The following is a 21363-nucleotide window of genomic DNA, read 5'->3' as shown; positions in this document are numbered from 1 at the left end:
TATAGGTAGCAAATGAGAGAGTCAAGGATTCAAGTAGACATCCTGTGTCTCCCAGATTCAAGTCCAGCAATTTTTCAACTATCTTACACCCTCACTGGGCTACTGTGAAAAAGTGTTTTTTAAAGTGTAAAGTACTATAAAAATGTGTTAGGAGCCACTTTTGTATTCCTCCTTCACCTTCCCCCAGCCCACCCCAATAGGCTGGGCACAATGTCTTGTGAGTGCTCAGCAAATGTTTCTTGTTAGGTAAAGAAGGCAGTTAGGCCTGTCTGGGGTTGGCTCCTTTGGTGATATAAGGAGGTTAGAAACAGTTGAATTCTGAAAACTGGTAGATGCTTTGGGTAACACAGAGTATCTAGATTCAGACTTGAAGTTAAGGAGATGGGTTGCTGGTAAGGAATGAGATTAGCCTCCAGGTCAAGCCTCTGAGCAGGAAAATGAGAAAATAAAATGCCACTTCAAAAGATGACTCTCACTTCTGGGTATAGGATTAAGTAGAGAAGGAAGATGGTTTTAATATCTGGACACAGGGGAGTTAGGGATAGTTTTATCTCTAATCATAAAATTCCTATCACTTGAAAGTTCATCTTTCATTACTGTTTGGAAAGAACAACCTATTTTCCAAATCTAATTCAAGCCCCCATTCCTGATCATTTCGGTCTGACCCTTTTTATGCTTTACCCTGAAATGATCTGTAAATTCTTAAAAAGCAGGGACCAATCTCATATGCTGTCTCTACCCTTAATCAAGATGTCTCAAAGATATTTTGAAAGAATGAAGGTCTCTCCTTGGTTTTATATGCATATTATAAACTTATAGAAAGTCAGAATAGGAAAGGAGCTATAAACATAATATTGGAACTTGAGGATATCTTAGTAAATACTTTAACCTCATTTGATAGATGAAATTAAAGCCCAAAGAGGCAGAAACCCAGAGGTCAAGATTTTTGCCTAGTGACTTGAATTTTTTTTTAAGTACTTATATAATCAGTTATTCCATGACAGAATAATAGAGTATTCCTTGAAAGATGTAATATAGCTGTGTTTGATAACACTCTGCGATTATAAATAACAAAGAACAGAAGAGATATATTTATGATTAACAATATTCATCCCTTTCACTGAAGACTTCTAGTACAGAGTCAAAATAGAAGAATTACCTGTAGATAGTGATGTCTTTTAGATTCTCCTGCTTGCAAATGAACCTATAATGATTGTATTAAATTCAGGAACACTACACAATTTCCTATTAAGATTCAAAATCACTTTAGAAGTTAGCCTAACAGGAAAAAGTAGGAGGATGAGAAAAAATATATAGTCCAAACTCAGCTGAGATACAGACAACCTACTGATATGGTCCATCAGGACACAGGATAGATACTATATATAGACAATGGAGTTATTCCCAGACCTGAACAGCAGGAAGAACAAGCTGCTTTTAACGACCCCAAGCTTCCCTCTGAAACAGAGGCCCTTATACAAACATCAAAATTCTTCCAGTGAAGCTACAATCATATAATTTATGGTCCACCACAGCAGACAAAAAGTAAAGGCTACAGATGAGCCAAGGGCAATGGAAAAGCTAAGGATAGCAGAAGCAGGCTTTGACATTAACAATGAAGGAGAGCCTGGAAGAAGCAGAGTAAACATTTTCAGAAATATGTCAACCCAGAAAAAGTGGGTTGGTTATGCAGAGAGTGAGGCTTAATGAAAGAAAAAAGTCTTTATGCTCCCTTGCTACTCATACACTACTAAGAGGAAGACCCCAAAACACCGGGTAGATCAACCTGAAGGATTTGTAGGAGGACATACATAGTGAAGAATGCAGAATGAGAAGGCAGGGAATTTGAATTCTGAAGCAGTATTCCCCAGAGTTAAAATTACAGATATATCTAAAGGATATATTTATCAATATATAAAAATTTACTAAGTATTTTAAAGAGTTCATGAAATCATCCCATAATATGGGTGGAAGGTTAAAATGTCAGGCTAGGTGTTGCCTGGTACGATTGAGGGAAGGGATATTTTCTGATTTATTTCCTCTCACTTGATAGTGGAAGGAGGAGGAAAAATCAATGCCCAACTTCTTTCTTCTATGATCCAGAGCCAGGGGTCACTGCCACAAGACAGAGAAGCCAAGGCAGGAGTTGAAGGTGAGGACATGGGGTATGCTGAAATTTTCAGAGATAGTCTTCACAATGAGAAGGATAGGGAGAGGGATACAGTTCCAGGACCTCATGGTTTTAAGTCTTTTTTCCTCAGAAAATGTCATTCCTCACTCAGGAAATAGGAAATGGTAATATTGCCTGCAACTCCTGATGTCAGTGATGATCATCACTTCCTAAGTCAGGGTAACCAGGGAAGGGAAAATTTCTTTTTTGAGACAGTACTGAATCTTATCCATTTATTTGGGCTTTCCTGGGCAATTGTTGGTTAGAACTAGTCACTTCCCCTAAGTGCAATATTGGATGAGTACTGTCTAACTAGAGTTCTCTTAAAGGAAGCAGGAAGGAAAGGCAAATCTAAGTATAAAAACATATGGGAGTTCACAAAATGTCAAGTGTGACAAATTTTTCTCAGATTTATTTTTAAATTTAGACCTAATCATTCTTCTATTATCTGAAATTTCTATCCAAATCTATAATAATGAATTGCTCAAGGTCACCCAGTAAATGGAAGAATTTGAATTTTAGATTTTCTTTCTCCAAGTCCCTGATTATTTCCATTCTACCGCACTGCATTTGTGTATTTCCTGAATTTGGCTGAATCTTTGGAAAGGACTCATACTTCTGATCTAGATCTTCCCTCTTGGCTTCAATTCTTGTCCTTGGAACATTATATTTCTAGTAACCAACAACTTATTACACATGACTGGATCTATGAAATCACATTAATAATACATAATAAATGTGATATGTTAAAGTACTTTCCAAACTTTAAAGAGTTATATATAATGTTAATGTACAAATGTATGTTTAAATATTACCTATGTTGATGATGATATTTTGGCTGTCTTCCCAGTATGTCACCTTACATGAAAATTTATTTTACTAAAGTTTAATTCATTAAAGCTGGGGAGAAACAGATTTAGGCAGAAATTACTTAAATTCTGTGATAGGCAAAGGAACATGGATATATTAAAAGTGGAGAGTGCTATAAAGAGGACATTCAGGGGTAGCTAGGTGGCGTGGTGAATATAGCACCAGCTCCAGAGTCAGGAGGACCTGAGTTCAAATTTGACCTCAGACACTTAGTAATTGCCTAGCTGTGTGACCTTGGGCAAGTCACTTAACTCCATTGCCTTAAATAAAAAAAATTTTAAAAAGAGGACATTCATTAGTTAAAAAGCATTTATTAAGTGCTTACTACAAGACAAACACTGCACCAGGTGCTAGGAATATGAAATTAAACATAAAACAGACCTTGTCCTCAAGAAACTTAGATTCATTCAGGGGGAACAACATGTCCGCACATAAGAATAACAAAATATATGCTTTCTATGTATATGGATATGTGTGTGTGCCTATCTACCAGCGTCTCTTTAATTACTTGCATAAACCTGGACTAGTCATAATCTCTGTGGGTCTTAAGTTTCCTCATCTGAAAAATGGGAGTTGGGCAAGATGGTCTCTTGAAATTTCTTTTAGTTCTAGATCTGTGATCCTTAATCATAAAAGTACAAGGTAATTCTAAGGAGGAAGTGACTAGCAGTGGCAGGTGGGAGAAACAGGAGTTGAGTTGAGCTTTGAAGAAAATTATGGATTTTAAGAGTAGATGCGATAAGGGAACACATTTTCCATTGGAGAGAGTCTGTACAAAGGCAAGGAGACAGGATAGAATGTCTTTTGTGAAGAAAGAAGATCAGCTTGGCTGGACTGAAGACTTCCACAGGAAGGGGAGTCCTGTGCCTGGTAAACTGGACTAAAGTTTATAATGGGCTTTAAATGTCAAATAGGAGGGTTCATATTAGAGAGGTGGACTGGTGCAGTCTACAGATGACTGGACTTGGGAGTCAGGAAGACCTGAGATTGAGTCCTGCCTTGAACACTTACCAGTTGTGTGACTTTGGATAAGTCATTTCAACCTCTTTCAGACTCAGGTTGTTCAGCTATAAAATGAAGGAATTGATTGAACTCAATGACCTTTAACCTCTGAATTTCTGGTCCAATGATACTACAGACAACAGGAAACCACTGGAGTATAAGAAGAGCATATGCTCCATGGCTGGAGCTGTGTTTTAGGAATATCACTTTGGAAGTTGTGTGGAGGATGGGCAGGAGGCACAAGATGAAGCAGAAAGACTATTTAGGAGGAAGAGGAGAAGAGATCTGAGCTGGAGCAGAAGCAGTAAATAAATAGGAGAGACTGTAGCAAATAACCAAAAAGAAGCTGGGGGAAGGTAGAGGAGACAGGGAGGGGAGGTTGGTCACCCATGAATAATTCTTTATCCCAATCACCTTTTTCAGTATTGATTAGGCCCCTCACTGATTTACTCAAAAGGTTTTTGGGGAAACTAACTCCAAGTAGCTGAAAAGACAGTTTGTTTGCCTTGGCCCTCAAACTGGAAACAGTTATCTCAAATGTGGCAGTGGAAGCTCTTCTATCTCAAATAGGCAACTTTTCTTCCATTCCCAAGCAAATGAAAAAGGTTTACCCTTTGCAGAGAAACTGTGAGCAGCCAAAACATACTACATTATGTAAGAGAAAGAACTGTGAGAATATGGAGGGAGATCAAAGTCCTGTCATAGTCCAGATGGTCCACAAAAATCTGGAAGAACTTCAAAACATTCCAAATTAAACTTCCATCAAGTAAGGTGAATACTTCTTTTGAGCTGGTTTAAGTTCTCTATCTTGTACATTTTAAACTGCCTGTTTAAGTCTAAGTTCTGTTCAGGAAGTTGGATTATGTTCTTTGTACCTACTAGCTTCAAAAAAAATTATAGCTAGATAAGTGCATTGCTAGATTTTGCAGAATTGATATGGTAGCAATGGGAATGGGGCTCTGTCTACTGTTCAGGCAGGAAGACTCTCCTTGTCCAGGCTCAGTAGAGGGGAGAAGTCTTCAGCTGAGCATCTATATTTTTCATGCATCAGCAAAGGCAATGTGAGATAGTTCAGCAAGGGAGGCAAAAAAAATTATTCAGGATAATTTATATAGTTGCTCAAGAATTCTGGGAGATCTATTTGGGAATTACATTAACTAGTATGTTGGGTCTTTTATCCAAGCTAAGGACCCACTTGGGTAAATCCAAGGATTCTTAGAATCTTCAATAACCCTCCAATGTCTGTGGTCATCAGTGATAATGAATTTTATCATGGGATTGCCACTTTTCTGGGAATATGTCCAGATAAGTTAGTGGCATATTTAGCTAGTAGCTCAATATAGTTAGAAAGTGGTCACACAACCAAAACAATTTGGTCCACTGTAAATTTGTTATCAATCTCAGCTGGACTCTTACTTCTTGAAAATCCTTTGATTTTTCTCTAACTCACATTTCTCAAAAAAAAACTATTTCAAACTACTCAAACTTTTTAATATTATCCCTTCTTAAGAGAGTACTTCACCCACTTTTTTGTTTTTAAATTTTTTTGGGGGGGGCAAGGCAATGATGGGATTAAGTGACTCAGGTCCTCCTGATTCCATGGCTGGTGCTCTATCCATTGTGCCACCTAATTTCCCCTTCACTTGCCTATTTTTTTTTTTTTTTAGTTTTTGCAAGGCAAATGGGGTTAAGTGGCTTGCCCAAGGCAAGGTAATTATTAAATTTCTGAGGCTGGACTTGAACTCAGGTACTCTTGACTCCAAGGCCAGTGCTCTACCTACTGCACCACCTAGCCGCCCCCGTTCACTTGCTTTTACAGAGAAAATGGAGATCATTTGCTATCTCTCTCATTCCTTACTTCTATAACTTAAACTCCTGCTAAATCATACTCCTTTGTTTCTCCTCCTTTGCTCCTGTCTGAGAAAAAGTTGAATAAGACTTAGTTGAATAAGACAAAGGAACTAGGGTCAAATCTGAACCTCTGAATTCATTCAGAGTTTTACCAATTTCTTCTTTAGCCATATTAAACAACACGGCCCTGAATGAATCCTTCTCAAATACATTTTTGGGTAAGTAGGATCATGCTGGAGTAAAAAATGATAGATATAGCCTTATCTCCCCGAAGTTAATGGAGGGTTTATTATACCCACATACCTAAAAGCTTTAGGGTGATACCTCCATTCTCACCTGAGATAGGAGAACCATGATTTTCAAAGTCCTTCTAGAGCAGGAGTCCTCAGATGGGGTTCACAGATCCCCAGTGGGACTGTGGGTAGATTTCAAGGGATCTGTGAACTTGGATGGGAAAAAAATTACACCTACATTTTTATTAATTAGAATTTAGCATTTCCTTTGATTATGAATGCAGGCATCCAAACATTTTTTTCTGGGAAAGGATACGTAGGCTGCCAAAGGTTAAGAACTCCTGGTAAAGGCAGATATGGAAGAGAGTTGTCCAGCTGAATTTTCAATCATGGCCCAGCTTTGGGCCTCTTCATTTTCCTGGCATCTGAAATTTACATTGGACCTTCCCCTGCCTCTTGACTTATTTAAACTGTATTGCTTCTCATGTATAGACTCATACTTCTGATCCAGAATTATCCTCCTTGGGGCCTCGAGGAAGCTGGTGTGGTGTGTGGTGACTTTTTGGTTCAATTCTGTCCTTCCTGACTTTCCATTGCTTCTGTGACCTCCTTGTATTTTCAGTATTTCCAAGCATGGTCACATGCATCACCTAATTTTATCCTGATAATATCATTGGGAGGATCCTGTGTTGGTTTATGGAAAGAAATAGACAAGGATTATAAGGGATGAGAATGCATAAAAGGGTTTTGATCTGTACTAGCAGAGTACCCAAACTGACAAGATCACTGCTCATTTAAGTAACATCTCTAAGTGAGCAAAAAGGACCACAGGATTTAGAACTGCAAGAACCTTAAAGACCATCTAACTCAACTTCATTTTACAAAAGATGAAACTGAGATTTATAGAGTTGAAGTTATTTCTCTAAAATTGAAAAGAGGGGTCATTATTCCCACTTTATAAAGGAAGAAAGGTACAGAGAGGGGAAATGATTTCCTTGAAGGCAGAGAGTAAGTCAATGTTAGAAGCAGGACAAGAACACAAGTCTCCTGAGAAGCAATATGGAGCTTGTTCACAATAGCTTGATAAGGTGGGAAAGGCATTGGATGATGACATCCAAAATGTGGCTGAAACCCAGAACACAGAATCAGATTGTCATGATAGAAGTGGGGTCCAATCTGGTCTTTTTTGACTTGTAGCCTAATGCCAGGTCCACCTTGCTCTAAGTCTTCCCAACTTTGGAGTATAATCTGGGGTGTAACTCACCTCACTTACAGTTGACTTCTTCTGTGTCAGACCTGAAGGAGAAAAAAAAAAAGCAAATCAGACTTGAACTACATTTCCCTGTAGTGACTCTTCCCTCTACCCACTTAGGAGTTATAAAGAAAGATGTATAAGGCATCCAAGACCATTCTTGAAATTACTTTCTATCTATCTGTAGGGTACTACTATTTCCACACTTCCTAATAAAGCTCAAAATGCCTTTGTTTCATTCATTATCATCTGTTTCTTTGAAACACTGACAGATACCAAGGTTTCTACCTGTTTCAGAGAGACTTGAATGACTTTTTTAAGGTCACAGAGCAAGTCAGAAATGGTACTGGAGGGTAGAAGTACCAAGGACTCCCAGCCTCCTTTCCCAGAACTCATGCTTTTCAGAGTTATGTAGAACATTGTTTGTCCACAGCTTATGTGTGATTTGTAGTAAAATGATAATTTACTCCTTTCTGTATCTTGAGGCTGTACCTTACTGGGAAGATTTATGGACATGAGAAAAAACTGAGGAATAAAAAATTACTTTTGGAAAAAAAATTTGCTCTATTAATTTATCTACCTATTTTATTCATCACTAAAATAACCCACATTTCCCTGGTGAACAGGTACAAAGCAAGCTTTAATTTATAAAGATGTTACTTTAAAGATGTTATTTAATAGTTACTAGTGAAAGTGGCAAAAAGTCTTGGATAATAGTACTAACACTTGTCAATAAACTTAACTAATATATGATTATTATTATGGGTAGTACCTATCAGAATATCAGAGTTGGAAAAGACTTCAAAGACCAACTCATATTTATCTAGGTTGTTCCCCTTTTTAGTCCTCTTTCTCTAATCTTCAATCTCTCCCTATCTATTTGCCTCTTTTCTTACAAACATGCTTTACCTGCTTACAAACATGTTCAAAGCTATATCTTAAAAACAAAAACAAAATTCAACCATATCTGGTAGCTCTTCCCTGCCCTGGTTAAATTCTTGAGCAAGTCATTTACATTTGCTACCTCCACTTCTCTCAATGGATTTTGAATTCCCTGCGACATGGCTTCCAAGTTTATTAACTTAATTAAAACTGCTATCTCCAAAGTTTGATCTTTTAATTTAATTTAAATTTAATGGTCTTCTCTCAATCCTCATCCTTCTTGACTTCTCAACAACCTTTGATGCTTTTGCTCAACCTCTTCTTTTTTAGGTTTTTATGATACTGTTCTCTCCTCATTCTCCTCCTACATGTGTGATCACTCCTCCAAAGCTCTATCTTGGACCCTCTTCTCTCATTATATTATTATGCTTATACTATCTTATCCAGAACATCAGTTCCCATAGATTCATTTCTCATCTCTATGCTGATGATTTACATAGCTATATATCTATAACTATTTCTGTATCTATCTAATCCCTCTCCTGAGTTCAGATCTTCAATTATCAAGTTTCTTTAAGATATCCTGATTGGATATTTTGTAGACTCTAAAATGCAACAAGTTCAAAACAGAATTCATTATCTTTTCCCCAAAACTCTTTCCTCTTCCAAATTTCTCTATTACATTCAAGGACACCACTATCTTCCTGGTCACCCAGGCTTACAACTTTGGTACCATTCTTAACTCACTCTCTTGCTCATTCCACATAATCTAAACTAGGGGTTGACAAACTATACTTGGTTCTCTATCTTCCCTGGAGCTAGAGATTGATTTTTCTAATGTTTTTAAGTACAAGAAAACTTTATTTAAAACTAGAAAGATCATTCTCAGGTTACCAGTACAGAAAAACAGATTGTAGTTTACTTACTGATTTCTGACAATTGCCAAGTTTGATCATGTCTACTTTCACCAGCTCTGATGTACCTCTGTTCCTGTGTCTCTCCCCAATCTATCCATCCTCCACTCAGGGCCAAAGTGCTCTTCCTAAGGCCCAGATCTGACCATATCACCTCCTCCTCCACTCAACAAATTGCAGTATCTCTCTCTTATAGCTAAGATCTAATATAAAATGACTTAACAGCCCTTCAAAATCTGACCTCTTCTATCTTTCCAGGCTGCTTACATTTACTCCCCCATCACCTGTCTTTGACCCTGGATGCTCCTCATACCAAGAATGCTCTACTTCCTCACTACCTTGCTTCCATTGCTTCTTTCAGGAGGTAGCTAAAATCCCACCATTTGCCAAAAGGTCTTCCCAGGTACTCCCTTCCCTTGTCCCCTTGTTAGTGTTCTCTTTAAAAATTACCTTCCATTTACATAGTACATTTCTTTTACATATAGTTATTTGCATGCTCTCTTCTCTATTAGAAGAATGATAATTCCTCAAGGGTAGGGTTCATATTTTTGCCTTTTTTTATCCTAAGCACTTATCACAGAGAAAATGATTAACAAATGCTTGTTGACTGACTGTATTTATCACCTTTTACAACACCTCCACCATTCTAATTTCCCAGAGACAGGGAATTTACTATCTTACACAGAATTCCAGTCTTCTCATAAGCTAGATACCTAGGACCAAAGTAATGTTGATGCATGAAAGAGTGAAAGAAGAAGGTACATGAAAAGGGCATTGCCCACATAAAAGAGAAGTTAAATGAGATGACACTGTTTCACAATCGCTACTTAACAGGGTGCTCTCTGTGACTGCCCATGCTCACTTTCTTAGATTTGGACTGCTGCTTCTCTCACCGTATACTAGAGTTTGATACAGGAAAACAACTTTTTGTTGCCTCAGATCATAACTTGGGCATCAGTTTCCCCAGGAGGTCCCCTTCACCCCCAACCTTGGGTTCAGTTACCTATCTCTAATCACAGAGACCTTTTTGGAGACTAAAGCTAGGGAGATTGTGAAAATAGCTATTTTGGGGTTAGTCAGCTTAGTCTAACAAAAAATCTCGGGCTGGGGCAGCTAGGTGATTAAGTGACTAGAGCACTGGCCCTGGAGTCAGGAGTACCTGAGTTCAAACCCGACCTCAGACACTTAATAATTATCCAGCTGTGTGTCCTTGGGCAAGCCACTTAACCCCCATTTGTCTTGCAAAAAAAACCTTAAAAAAATCTCAGGGACAAGACACATAATCCTGGCTAAATCAGCACCAGAGAACACACCAGAACCATGGTAGTGCAGAAAAGATGTGGGGGCAGGAAGGCAGCAGCTAAAGTAGTTGCCCAGAGGGGCTGTGTTAGTTTCTGTCTCATGCCTGAGCTATTTGTAGTGTGTACCTACAAAGAGCAGAAAATGCAGGTTTTCATTATTTGAATTGTAAGATTAGCTTTAATCAAATGACCTATGTAGAAGATCATCTATTTCAATATATTTAAGCATCTTTGTACAGAACAGTATGGGAGAAAAGTTTAGGTTAAGTCAAATTCCTTACTTTCATGGAACTTAGAATCTTGTAGAAGGTGGATGAGATTATTATAGAATTCAGAGTTGGATGGGACCTAAGAGGCCTTCTTGTCCAATTTATATCTGAAGAAAATTATCTTCTGTATAACATATCCAAAAATGTTCACTTAATAAGCAGGGAATCAACCATCTCTTGAGGCATCCCATTCCGATTTTGGACTAATTCCTCCTCACCTCCTCCAGCTATTAGCATTCTTGCTTCAGGGTTCAACTCAGCTGACACTTTCTTGCTTCCTTCTCAAATGATCTTATACCTTTCTGGATAAATGCTATATGCCTTTAGGAGAATGTAACCTCCTTGAGAGGAGGGACTGTTTTTTATTTTGTTTTGGTATCTTCAGCATCTAGCACAGTGCCATGTACTTAAGAAGCTCTTAATAAATATTTGTTGAATTGTCTTGAACAACACACACACAGTGGGCTCTTTCATCTGTCCTTCCTGATCTATCTGCTATTTCTTGCCCAGTACACTCTACTTCAGTCTCCATGATTTTTCCTGGCCTGCTCCCCAATTCTAGGAATTCTCTCATTCTTTTACCTCAGTCTCTTGTTTTCTCCAGATTTTTTAAGACAGCTCAAATTCACCTTCTGTAGCTAGCCTTTTCTAGTAGCAAGTGCCTTTCTTCTCAAATAACATAATGGCTAATTCAATAAACCCTAGAGAATAAGCAAAAAAAACAAAAACAAAAACAAAAACAAAAACAAAAACAAACCCAGATACCAGGTACAGCAACTATGTAAGATATAAAATCTATCTTACAAAATTTTAACATATCTATATAGTATGTGATATTACTACCGCCACCACCACAACCACCATTAACATAAGACTCTAAGAGTTGAAAAATATTTTATGCAAATTATCTCATTAGATTCTTAATACCATCCTGTGAGGTGAACGAAGGAATGAAAAAACATCTATTAAGGGCTTCCTATATTCTAGTCATGGCAAGTAAGCACTAGGGATATAAGTATAAGCAAAATAATCTGAGCCCTCAGGGAGAACTCACAGTTCATCAAGGTGCTATTTTTTATTATTTAAATTATTTTTTTGAGTTTCTCAACATTCACCCATTTGTAAACTCCTAAGTTACACATTTTTCTACTACCCTCCCCTCCCTCCCACTTGCTCTTGATGGTAACAGTCTAGTAAAAGTTGTACATATACATTTGTGTTTAACATATTTACATATTAATCATTTTAAATAAGAGGAATTGGAACTAAGGGAAAAGAAAGAAAACCTTGAGATAAGAAGGTAAAACATGAGAGACCTTTTAAAAACAAGAGTTTATATTCAGATTCTGTGGGGGTTTTTTCCCATGCTTTGGATGTGGATGGCACTGTCCATAACAGGGCTCTCAGGGTTGTCCTGCTCTCTGAACTGCTGAGAGGAGCTGCATTAATGTTGATCATCTCACAATGTTGTTGTTAATGTATCACCCCCATTTTTTTAATTTTAATTTTTTTTCTCTCCCCTTTATCGCTCAAGTGAGTCTATATTTTTTTTGGGGAGGGGATATTTTGTTTACTCTTAAACAAGAATATTTTATTAATGTATAAAAAATTATTTGTACAAAATGAGAATAAATAAATAAATATTGGGGTGGTGGACAGAGCACTGGCCCTTGAGCCAGGAGCACCCGGGTCCAAATCCGGCCTCAGACACCCAATGACCACCCTGCTATGCGGCCCCAGGCAGGCCACCCAGCCCCATTTGCCATGCACCCCCCTAAAAAAAATAATAATAAAAACTGTGCTTCAGTCTGTGTTCCAACACCAACAACTCTGTCACGGATGGATCGCATTCTTTATGATAAGTCCATAACAAAAGTTACTTCCATATTTTTCCACGGTTGCCATTGCTGATCGCAACTCCCTCCTCGTATTTCTCCACTACAATGTAGTATATTTTCTTTCCTTTCACTCTGACTCTGCTGTAGGGTAGTTGAGTAGCGCAGCAGACAGATCCCTGGTCCTGGGGCCAAGAGGTCCCGAGCCCCCCCTACCACCCTTTAGGCCCAGCATCCACCTGGCCCTGTGGTCTAGGACAGGCCTTCCAATCCCAGCCCCTTGCAAGAAGTAAAAAAGAAAATGTGTTATATCTGACCACTCTCCCCCCATGGTCCATCCTCTCCTCCATCACTAACACCCCCCACTTCCCCCTGTCCCTCCCCTCCTTCTTACTCCAGATGCCTATACCCCATTGAGTATATATGCTGTTTCCTCTCCTAGCCACCTCTGATGAAAGCAAAGATACCCTCATTCCCCCTTGCCTTCCCCCCTTCCATATCATTGCAATAGCTCATTGTAATAAAGAAAAATATGAAATATCTTGGCCTATTCCCCCTCTCCTTTTTCTTTCTCCCATTACATTTCCCTTTTTTCTATTGACTCTATTTTTACACCATATTTTATCTTCAAATTCATCTTTCTCCTGTGCTTCAACTATAAAAGCTCCTTCTACCTGCTCTATTAACTGAGAAGGTTCATATGAGTATGATCAGTGTCATTTTTATATGCAGGAATACATATAGTTCATCATCATTAAGTTCCTCATATTTTCTCCTCCTCCAATCTCTATGCTTCACCTGAGTCCTGTATTTGAAGATCAAACCTTCTGTTCAGCTCTGGCCATTCCAAAAGGAACATTTGAAATTCCCCTGGTTCATTGAAAGTCCATCTTTTTCCCTGGAAGAGGACATTCAGCCTTGCTGGGTAGTTCATTCTTGGCTGCATTCTAAGCTCTCTTGCCTTCCGGTATATTGTATTCCAAGCCCTACGAGCTTCCAATGTAGTTGCTGCTAAGTCCTGTGTGATCCTGACTGCAGCTCCACGATATTTGAATTGTGTCCTTCTGGCTGCTTATAATATCTTCTCTTTGACTTGGGAGTTCTGGAACTTGGCTATAATATTCCTAGGGGTTGGTTTTTTGGGATCTCTTTCTTGGGAGGATCAATGGATTCTCTTCATTTCTATTTTGCCCCCTGCTTCTAGGATATCTGGGCAATTTTCCTGTAGTAATTCTTTGAAAATGATGTCAAGGCTCTTTTCCTGATCATGACTCTCAGGTATTCCAAAAAATTTTAAATTATCTTTCCTAAATCTGTTTTCCATATCAGTTGTTTTTTTCAATGAGATGTTTCACGTTTTCTTCTAATTTTGCATTTTTTTGGTTTTGAAGTAATGAGTCCTGATTTCCTGTAAATTCATCAATCTCCCTGAGTTCTATTCTTTGTCTGAAGGATTTGTTTTCCTCAGAGAGTTTTCTTATCTCTTTTTTCCATCTGGCCCATTTTGGTTTTTAAAGCATTCTTCTCCTCAATAACTTTGTGAACTGTTTTATCCATTTGACTTAAGCTGGTTTTTAGCATGCTATTTTCTTCAGCGTTTTTTTGGATTTCCTTGACTAAGCTGCTGACTTCATTTTCATGTTTTTCCTGCATCTCTCTCCTTTCTTTTCCCAGTTTTTCTTCCAACTCCCTCATTTGATTTTCAAAGTCTTTTTTGAGCTCTGTCATAGCCTGAGCCCAATTTCTGTTTTTCTTGGAGTCTTTAGATGCAGGAACTTATGCTTCCTCATCATGCTTCCTCATCTTCAGACTGAGTATATTGATCCTTCTTGGGATCACAGATAATGTATTTCTCAATGGTGTTCCTCTTTTTTCTATGCTTGCTCACTTTCCCAGCCTAAGCCTGTTTTGGGGGTGCTTCCTGAGCTTTTGGGACACTCCCACAAGTGTCTCAGTGTGTGAGGCTCTGTCCTCCCTCCTGGTGTGTGAATGACCATATGCGCCCCACCTCTGCCACGGGACTGAGGTGGGGGGGGGGGCCCTGCTGTTCTACTGTGGGGCCTAGACTGTGATCAGGGTCTGAATGTGGTCAAAGCCCCAGAGTCCTGTTCCAGGGGCAGAGCTCAGCAGTCTCTCTCTTCACTCCCCTCCCTAGGTTCAATGGGCTCATGCCCTGGGGGCTCCTGCTTACTGGCTCCACCTGCTTCTGTTCCTGGATCTGGGCTGCTGGCTGTGTGCCCTGAGGGCTGGGCTTCATATGCTGGCTCTGGCAGAGGTCCCCTCCGCTGTTCCCCCAATTTGTTCCCGGTGCTCCCCAGGGCATTAGCTCAGGAAACTCCCCTGCTACTGTGAGCTGCGGCTCCCAGCGCCCTGGGGCTGCCTCCAGGGGGCTGAAGTTCTTTTGCTCTGGCGGGCCAACCCTCTGGTGGGCCACCCCTCCAACCCCAGGGAGCAGAGCCTTTCTGCTCTTTTCCAGGTTACCTTGAGTAGGAGAACTGCCTCATTGGGTCCCTCTGTGGGTTCTGTGTCTCGAAAATTTAAAGTCCTTAGTTTCAAAGATTTATGAGAGAGCGCCTAAGCCACGATCCACTCTTGTTGCCATCTTGGCTCCACCCCCTCACCCCCATTTTTAAAATGTGGCAACTTCAACAGAGAGAGGCAAAGTGACTTGCCTGATGTCAACACAACTAGTGTATGAGGCAAAATTTAAACCATGATCTTCCTGATGCCAGGTCCTAATACACTCTGCAAATGGAATTATTATAAATAGAATTATGATTTCCTATTTATTCCAAAGATATATTAAAAAACATGTTTTGGACAAAGGAGAGGAGGGAAATGATTTGACTTGTTACAATATAATCTCAATATTCTGAGTATCAAGGGAAGGTGCCTCAGACAAATTCAATGTAACTTGTGAACCAGAATCCCCAAATCTGAGCTGACAGACTGAATTCTTTCTGTGTTGGGGAGGATTTCCACATAAATCACTGTCTGGTTCATGTTCTCACTCAGTTACTTCTTTTGGGAGGAACCTTAGAATTTATCTGTTGGTCTCTCTAGAAAAGGTAATAGCTCCTTATCAATTCCCATACAAAAACTTGGCATAATATATATATATATATATATATCATATATATATATCATATATATTAAATATAGTATCCTTTACCTAAAAAAAAAAAAGAAAAAGGTTACCCCCCCCCACTCACACATGCAATCCAAAATAATCATTTTTCCCTCTAGGGAGCAATACCTCCCTATTTCTCCAAATTTGAAGGGAGATGCACTTGACATTGCTAGAGTCAATCCTTTCCCATTAGATCTACACAGTCAGCATAACTTGCAGTAGGAAGGAAGGGTAAGACCTTATCCCTTGTCCCTTGTTGCTCCTTCAGTTCTGGGATCACATGTTTACCCTCATTTTTATGAGACTTGGTTCAGGAACTTTGCTGGTTAGAAACTCACCTTCCGTCTTTCAAATTGTCTGAGTAGAATAAATCTTGTCATTACATTGCTGCCTTTAGGCTGAAAGGCATTATCTCTCCATGCCTACTGTGACTGGGTCCAAGAACATCGGCCACTACTTCTTCAATACATTCATCTCTGGGGGTCTGGAGTTCCCAGAGGAAGACTAAGGAGATTTGTATCTTCCCCCCTCCCCAGTGATTCAAGTCTTCTTTCTGAAAATAGCTTCTCTCAAATTGGTTTCTGTGATTAGTGCAGTATTGTAATGGAGCTGAGACTACCATTTTAATGCTTAAGTCCTAGGGTTACAACTCTACAATAGTCATGAGCAAATCAATCATCTTTAACTGAGGAAAGGAACTCATTCACACCCTGACAAGAAGACATAATCAATGTCCTAACATGGTGTTAATGGCAGGCCTTAATTTTACTTTGATAGATAGTCTTAGAGCTAGTTAGAACATAAGGAACAGGAGGGAGACAAGGACCCTAGTAGGCTTCTTACAGTTGTGGGAAGCATTACTGTGGGCAAGAAGTACACTAGGAGAGAAAGAATATTAGAATGAAATGCACCCTGATCCAAACTAGTATTGGGGATGGTGAACAACTTGGGAGAGATGAATAGCATCTTCCTGAAACATGGAAGACCTCTGAATTCAGAAATTTAAACCATAGTACAAAGGAGGACTACTAAGCTGTACCTTCAGCCAACACAGTCTGCAATGACAAATGCTCTAAATGCTCATCCCCACAAGGCACAAGACAGAGCCAGTTCCCCAGGAAACAGAATAACTGACACCATCTACTGGGAATTATGGAAAGCTGTGGGAACAGCAATGTGCTAGTCAAGGGCCAAGGAGGAACTGCTATGAGGTAGAAAGCCTACACAAGGCCACAGAAGAACTGCTGTGCGCTAAGAATCCCTACCTAGGCCATGAATGTAATTAAGGCTACAAACATCTCCGGTGAAATATTATTCAAAGATGAGTCATTATTTTCTATAAGTTTAGTTGCAAATCCTTCGTTTATTTGACTACTAAATAAAAGTGTTCATTCTTTGAACCTTGTGAGCCATGTGCTGGGGAGAATTAGTGATAACATGGTGAGTAATATCCCAAATTGTCTCTAGGATGGAAATACAGACAAAAAGAACCTTTAAAAGTTTACCCATGGGGGCAGCTAGGTGTTACAGTGAATAGAGTACCAGTCCTGGAGTAACTGAGGAATTGAGTTCAAATTCGGTTTCAAACACTTAATACTTACTTGGCTGTGTGAGATCTTGGGCAAATCACTTAACCCCACTGCCTTGACAAAAAAAAAAAAAGTTTATCCATATCCTTATATAGGGCCAGCCTATGATACAAATTAAAATCACTTCTATTCTTATAACTTTTAAATTTTACAAAGACCTTTCCCTTATAATAATGCTGTGAACTGTAAGTAACATATCAATTTTATGGATAAGGAAAACCAGGCCTCAGGATATTAATATATGAATGGTAATGCCAGAAATCAAATACAGTTCTCCTGATTCCAAGTCTGGTCTTTTATTATATCCTGTTGTTCATTCCAGAAATATTGTACTAACATATATTTATATGTGTATATAGATAGATATGTATATATGATCAGACAATTTCAGAGCGAGAAGGGATTTTAGAGATTATTTGCTCCAATCCTGTCATTTTAAAGGATAGGAATCAATAATCAGAAGAGGAAGTAATCTGAAGTAAATTAGACTGGGAGAATTAGAAGCTTTTTGTACTCTGTTTCCCAAACTCCTATGTTGCCATTTCAGAGAAATTAGGAGTCTTAAATAATCTAGAAATTCAAAACAATCCCTGGAAAACCTATATTAGAGAATAATTAGGTAATACACATAAGATAAAAGGAATCATTATAAGATTCTGTTATTAGGCCTCTTTATTCCACCAGATATATGAGAAATATATAGTGGTAGGGAGAGGAAAGGATGTCTTTTTTTTTGGGTAAGGCAATGGGCTTAAACAGCTTGCCCAAGGCCATACAGCTAGGTAATTATTAAGTGTGTGAGAGACCAGATTTGAACCCAGGTACTCCTGACTCCAGGGCCGGTGCCTTATCCACTGCACCACCTAGCTGCCCCAAGGATGTCTTTTTAAGAGCATTATAACATAAAATGGCACCAGGTATGCACAAGACAAGGAACTGGTAACCTTGAGTTTACATCCTGTAAGAAAATTGGGACCCCAGGAAGAAATGGGACTAGATATTGTAGCTATCCTTAAAATCTAGTGCTCACCTGGGTTTTTAGTTTGCTTTGTCTTCCTTGGCTTTTTCTGGCCAGTTGAACCAGATTTGCAACAGCATACACCTTTTTGTGCAGATCAATTGCTTTATCCAACTCTTCTTTAACATTTTGCCTGAAAACCACATATCTTATCCTAGAAACAACTTAGTTTCATGCCCTTCCAATAAGATTTCAAACCTAATTCACTGTTCACCATTGTGAACACAGATTTTTTTCCCATGTAGATAATTCATGAAAGCATTTGGGGAGTATTCTATAGCTGAAATTTACTCAGATTAACAAGAAAAGAAGGACTGATGCTATATATCATGTTATAAAAATACCTTCATTGTATTGATAAGATCAAATAAATAATATGTGAATTTTAAAAAATTCAAATCTGTTACTCAGTTTCTATGACCACATTTGCCTACTTGTTTCTTGCATCTCTTTGTTGCTATGCTGCTACCTGGACATGTCTCCTGTACAGGGCCCCATGTCTGCTTTTTATCTTGTGCTAGATGCCCCAATATGTGAAATTTTAAAAATTTGAATGATCTTCTTTTAGCCAAAGATTCAAATGACTGGAGTCAGCACTGACTGGAGAGAAAGAGTGATAGATGCATAGTTAAGGGCTGCTCTTACCATCTACTGTATGTGGCTGTCAGGTGTGTCATCTCATCCCTCCCACCTCAGTTGCTTCATCTGTAAAATGAGAAGTCTAAACCAGATGATTTTTCAGATACTTCAAACTATTAATCATAATCCTGTTAAACTGAAATCTCAGGAGGGGTGGAATGGAGGAGTAAAGAAGAAGGGAAGCATTTTGTGGCAACAAGATCTGTAGAAAACACTAAAACTAATTTCAGAATTCTCAACCTCCTTGGTTTTTATTAGACAACAGAGTATTCAAGAAGAAAAAAGTAAAGTCTCAAACATTTAAAGCAGCAGGGACAGGAGGAGAGACTCCAAATATCAGCTAATCCAATAAACCATTCTGAAAAACTAGGTATTTAGTTGCGACCCTCTTCATAAGATGAGGCTTCAAATTTCCCCCCTTTATCTTAACACTTAGGTGAGCCAATTCATAATATGACTCAGTCACTGTTATGTTGTTCCCAGTCTTGAGCCAGTCATTAAATGTTCTAAAATTCACAAATCTAGTTAGAACCCTATAGATAAGTTAGGTGGGTTTGGGGACAAAGGGATTATCATAAAAACCAGTCAGATGAAGACTGGAACATGACTCCCAAGTCTAGAATGCTCTCCCTCCTCACCTGAATACTAACTGAATACTAACTAACTAAATACTGGATTCCTTTAAAAACTCAACTCCTACCTTCTTCAGAAGTCCTAGCTACACTAAATGTCAAATGGTCAAGCAAAGAAGTGATTAGGAATCAGGGATGAATTATAATTCTGACAGTGGGAACATCGTTAAGGATTTGTGGTGAAACAGGGAGTGGAAAGGAAGTGCTATTCTGTTAGAAAAAGCCAAGTCAGGAACAGAAGGACAAATTTGGGAAGGGTTAGGAAAATCTCAGTTCAGGTTCTCAAACTCTAGTAAGACCAGAGACACAGATCATTAGAAGATAATGCTTCACATATCTGGCTAGTCAGGGTAGTTTTCCTTCACCCGAATAGTTTTCAAGATAATCCCCATGGGTTCTGATAAAGGTGTAATTCCTAAAATATATAGAGAAATGCATCAAATTTATAAGGTTAGAAGTCATTCCCCAATTGATAAATGGTCAAAGGATATGAATAGTTTTCAAATGAAGAAATTAAAATCATCGTCATATGAAAAAATACTCCAAATCATTATTGATTAGAGAAATGCAAATTAAAATACCTATGAGGCTCCAGCTCATACTTATCAGATTGGCTAAGATGACAAAAAGGGAAAACAATCAATGTAGTAGAGGTTGTTGGAGGATTGGGACATTAATGTATTGTTGGTGGAGTTGTGAACTGATCCAACCATTCTGGAGAACAATCTGGAACTATGCCCAAAGAGCAATAAAACTGATCATACCCTTTAAACCAACAATACCAATACTAGACCTATATCCAGAAGAAATAATAAAAAATGGGAAAAGTTCCACATGTTCCAAAATATTCATAGCAGCTCTTTTGCAGTGGCAAAGAATTAGAAATTGAAGGAATACTCATTAATTGGGGCATTGCTGAACAAGTTATGGTATATGAATGTTATGGAAAATAATTGTTTTATAAGAAACCATGAATGGTCAAACTCTAGAAAAGCATGGGGGGAATTACAGGAACTGATATTGAGCAAAGGGAGCAGAATCAAAAGAACACTATACACATTAACAGCAACATTGTGAGCTGATTAACCTTGATGGATGCAGCTCCTCCCAGCAGTTCAGAGAGCTGGGACAATCCTAGGAGACAATGCTATCTACATCCAGAGGAAGAAAATCCAAACCAAAAAACCCTACAGAATGTGAATGAACACAGCATTCACTTTTTAAAAATTTATCCACATCCAGAGGAAGAAAAACAAAACAAAACCCCCAAACCCTTACAGAATCTGAATGAACACGGCATTCACTTTTTTTTTAGTTTTTTGCAAGGCAATGGGGTTAAGTGGCTTGCCAAGGCCACACAGCTAGGTAATTATTAAGTGTCTGAGACCAGATTTGAACCCAGGTACTCCTGACTCCAGGGCCGTGCTTTATCCACTATGCCACCTAGCCACCCCCAGCATTCACTTGAAAAAATTTTTTCTTATGCTTTTTCTTTCCTATCTCATCATTTTCTTTCTTTTCCTCATTTAGAAAATGACTCATCTATAAACATTTTAAACACAAATGTATATACAATATTCACCAGACCTTTGGCTGCTGAGGGGAAGGGGATAGGAAGGGAGGGTAGAAAGAAATTATGTAACTTAAAAATATGCAAATGCATGTGGATGAATGTTGAAAAACTTTCATAACATGAAATTAGAAAAATAAAATATCAATTAAAAAAAAAGATAACATCCATGTCCCAAACCCATCTAATGACTCTTTAGTGCCCAC

General features: G+C 38.6%; 1 protein-coding gene across 14 annotated transcripts in view; it reads right to left on the bottom strand.

The window, feature by feature from the left end:
- PIP5K1C (phosphatidylinositol-4-phosphate 5-kinase type 1 gamma) overlaps positions 1 to 21363 on the bottom strand; it is a 129388-nt gene that overhangs the window by 56841 nt on the left and 51184 nt on the right. For 10 of the 14 annotated variants that reach the window (XR_012472011.1, XM_074204133.1, XM_074204127.1 and 7 more), the window contains exon 2: positions 7391 to 7422. Coding sequence is in view for 9 of the 14 variants with exons in the window: in XM_074204133.1 (XP_074060234.1) it covers positions 7391 to 7422 (32 nt within the window). In the remaining 5 variants the exon portion in view is untranslated. The other 4 variants (XM_074204128.1, XM_074204130.1, XM_074204129.1 and 1 more) reach the window with 3 other exon arrangements.

This window comes from Macrotis lagotis, chromosome X (genome assembly GCF_037893015.1).
Source record: "Macrotis lagotis isolate mMagLag1 chromosome X, bilby.v1.9.chrom.fasta, whole genome shotgun sequence".
Classification (NCBI taxonomy): Eukaryota; Metazoa; Chordata; class Mammalia; order Peramelemorphia; family Peramelidae; genus Macrotis; species Macrotis lagotis.
This window is presented reverse-complemented; position numbering and strand designations above follow the sequence as displayed.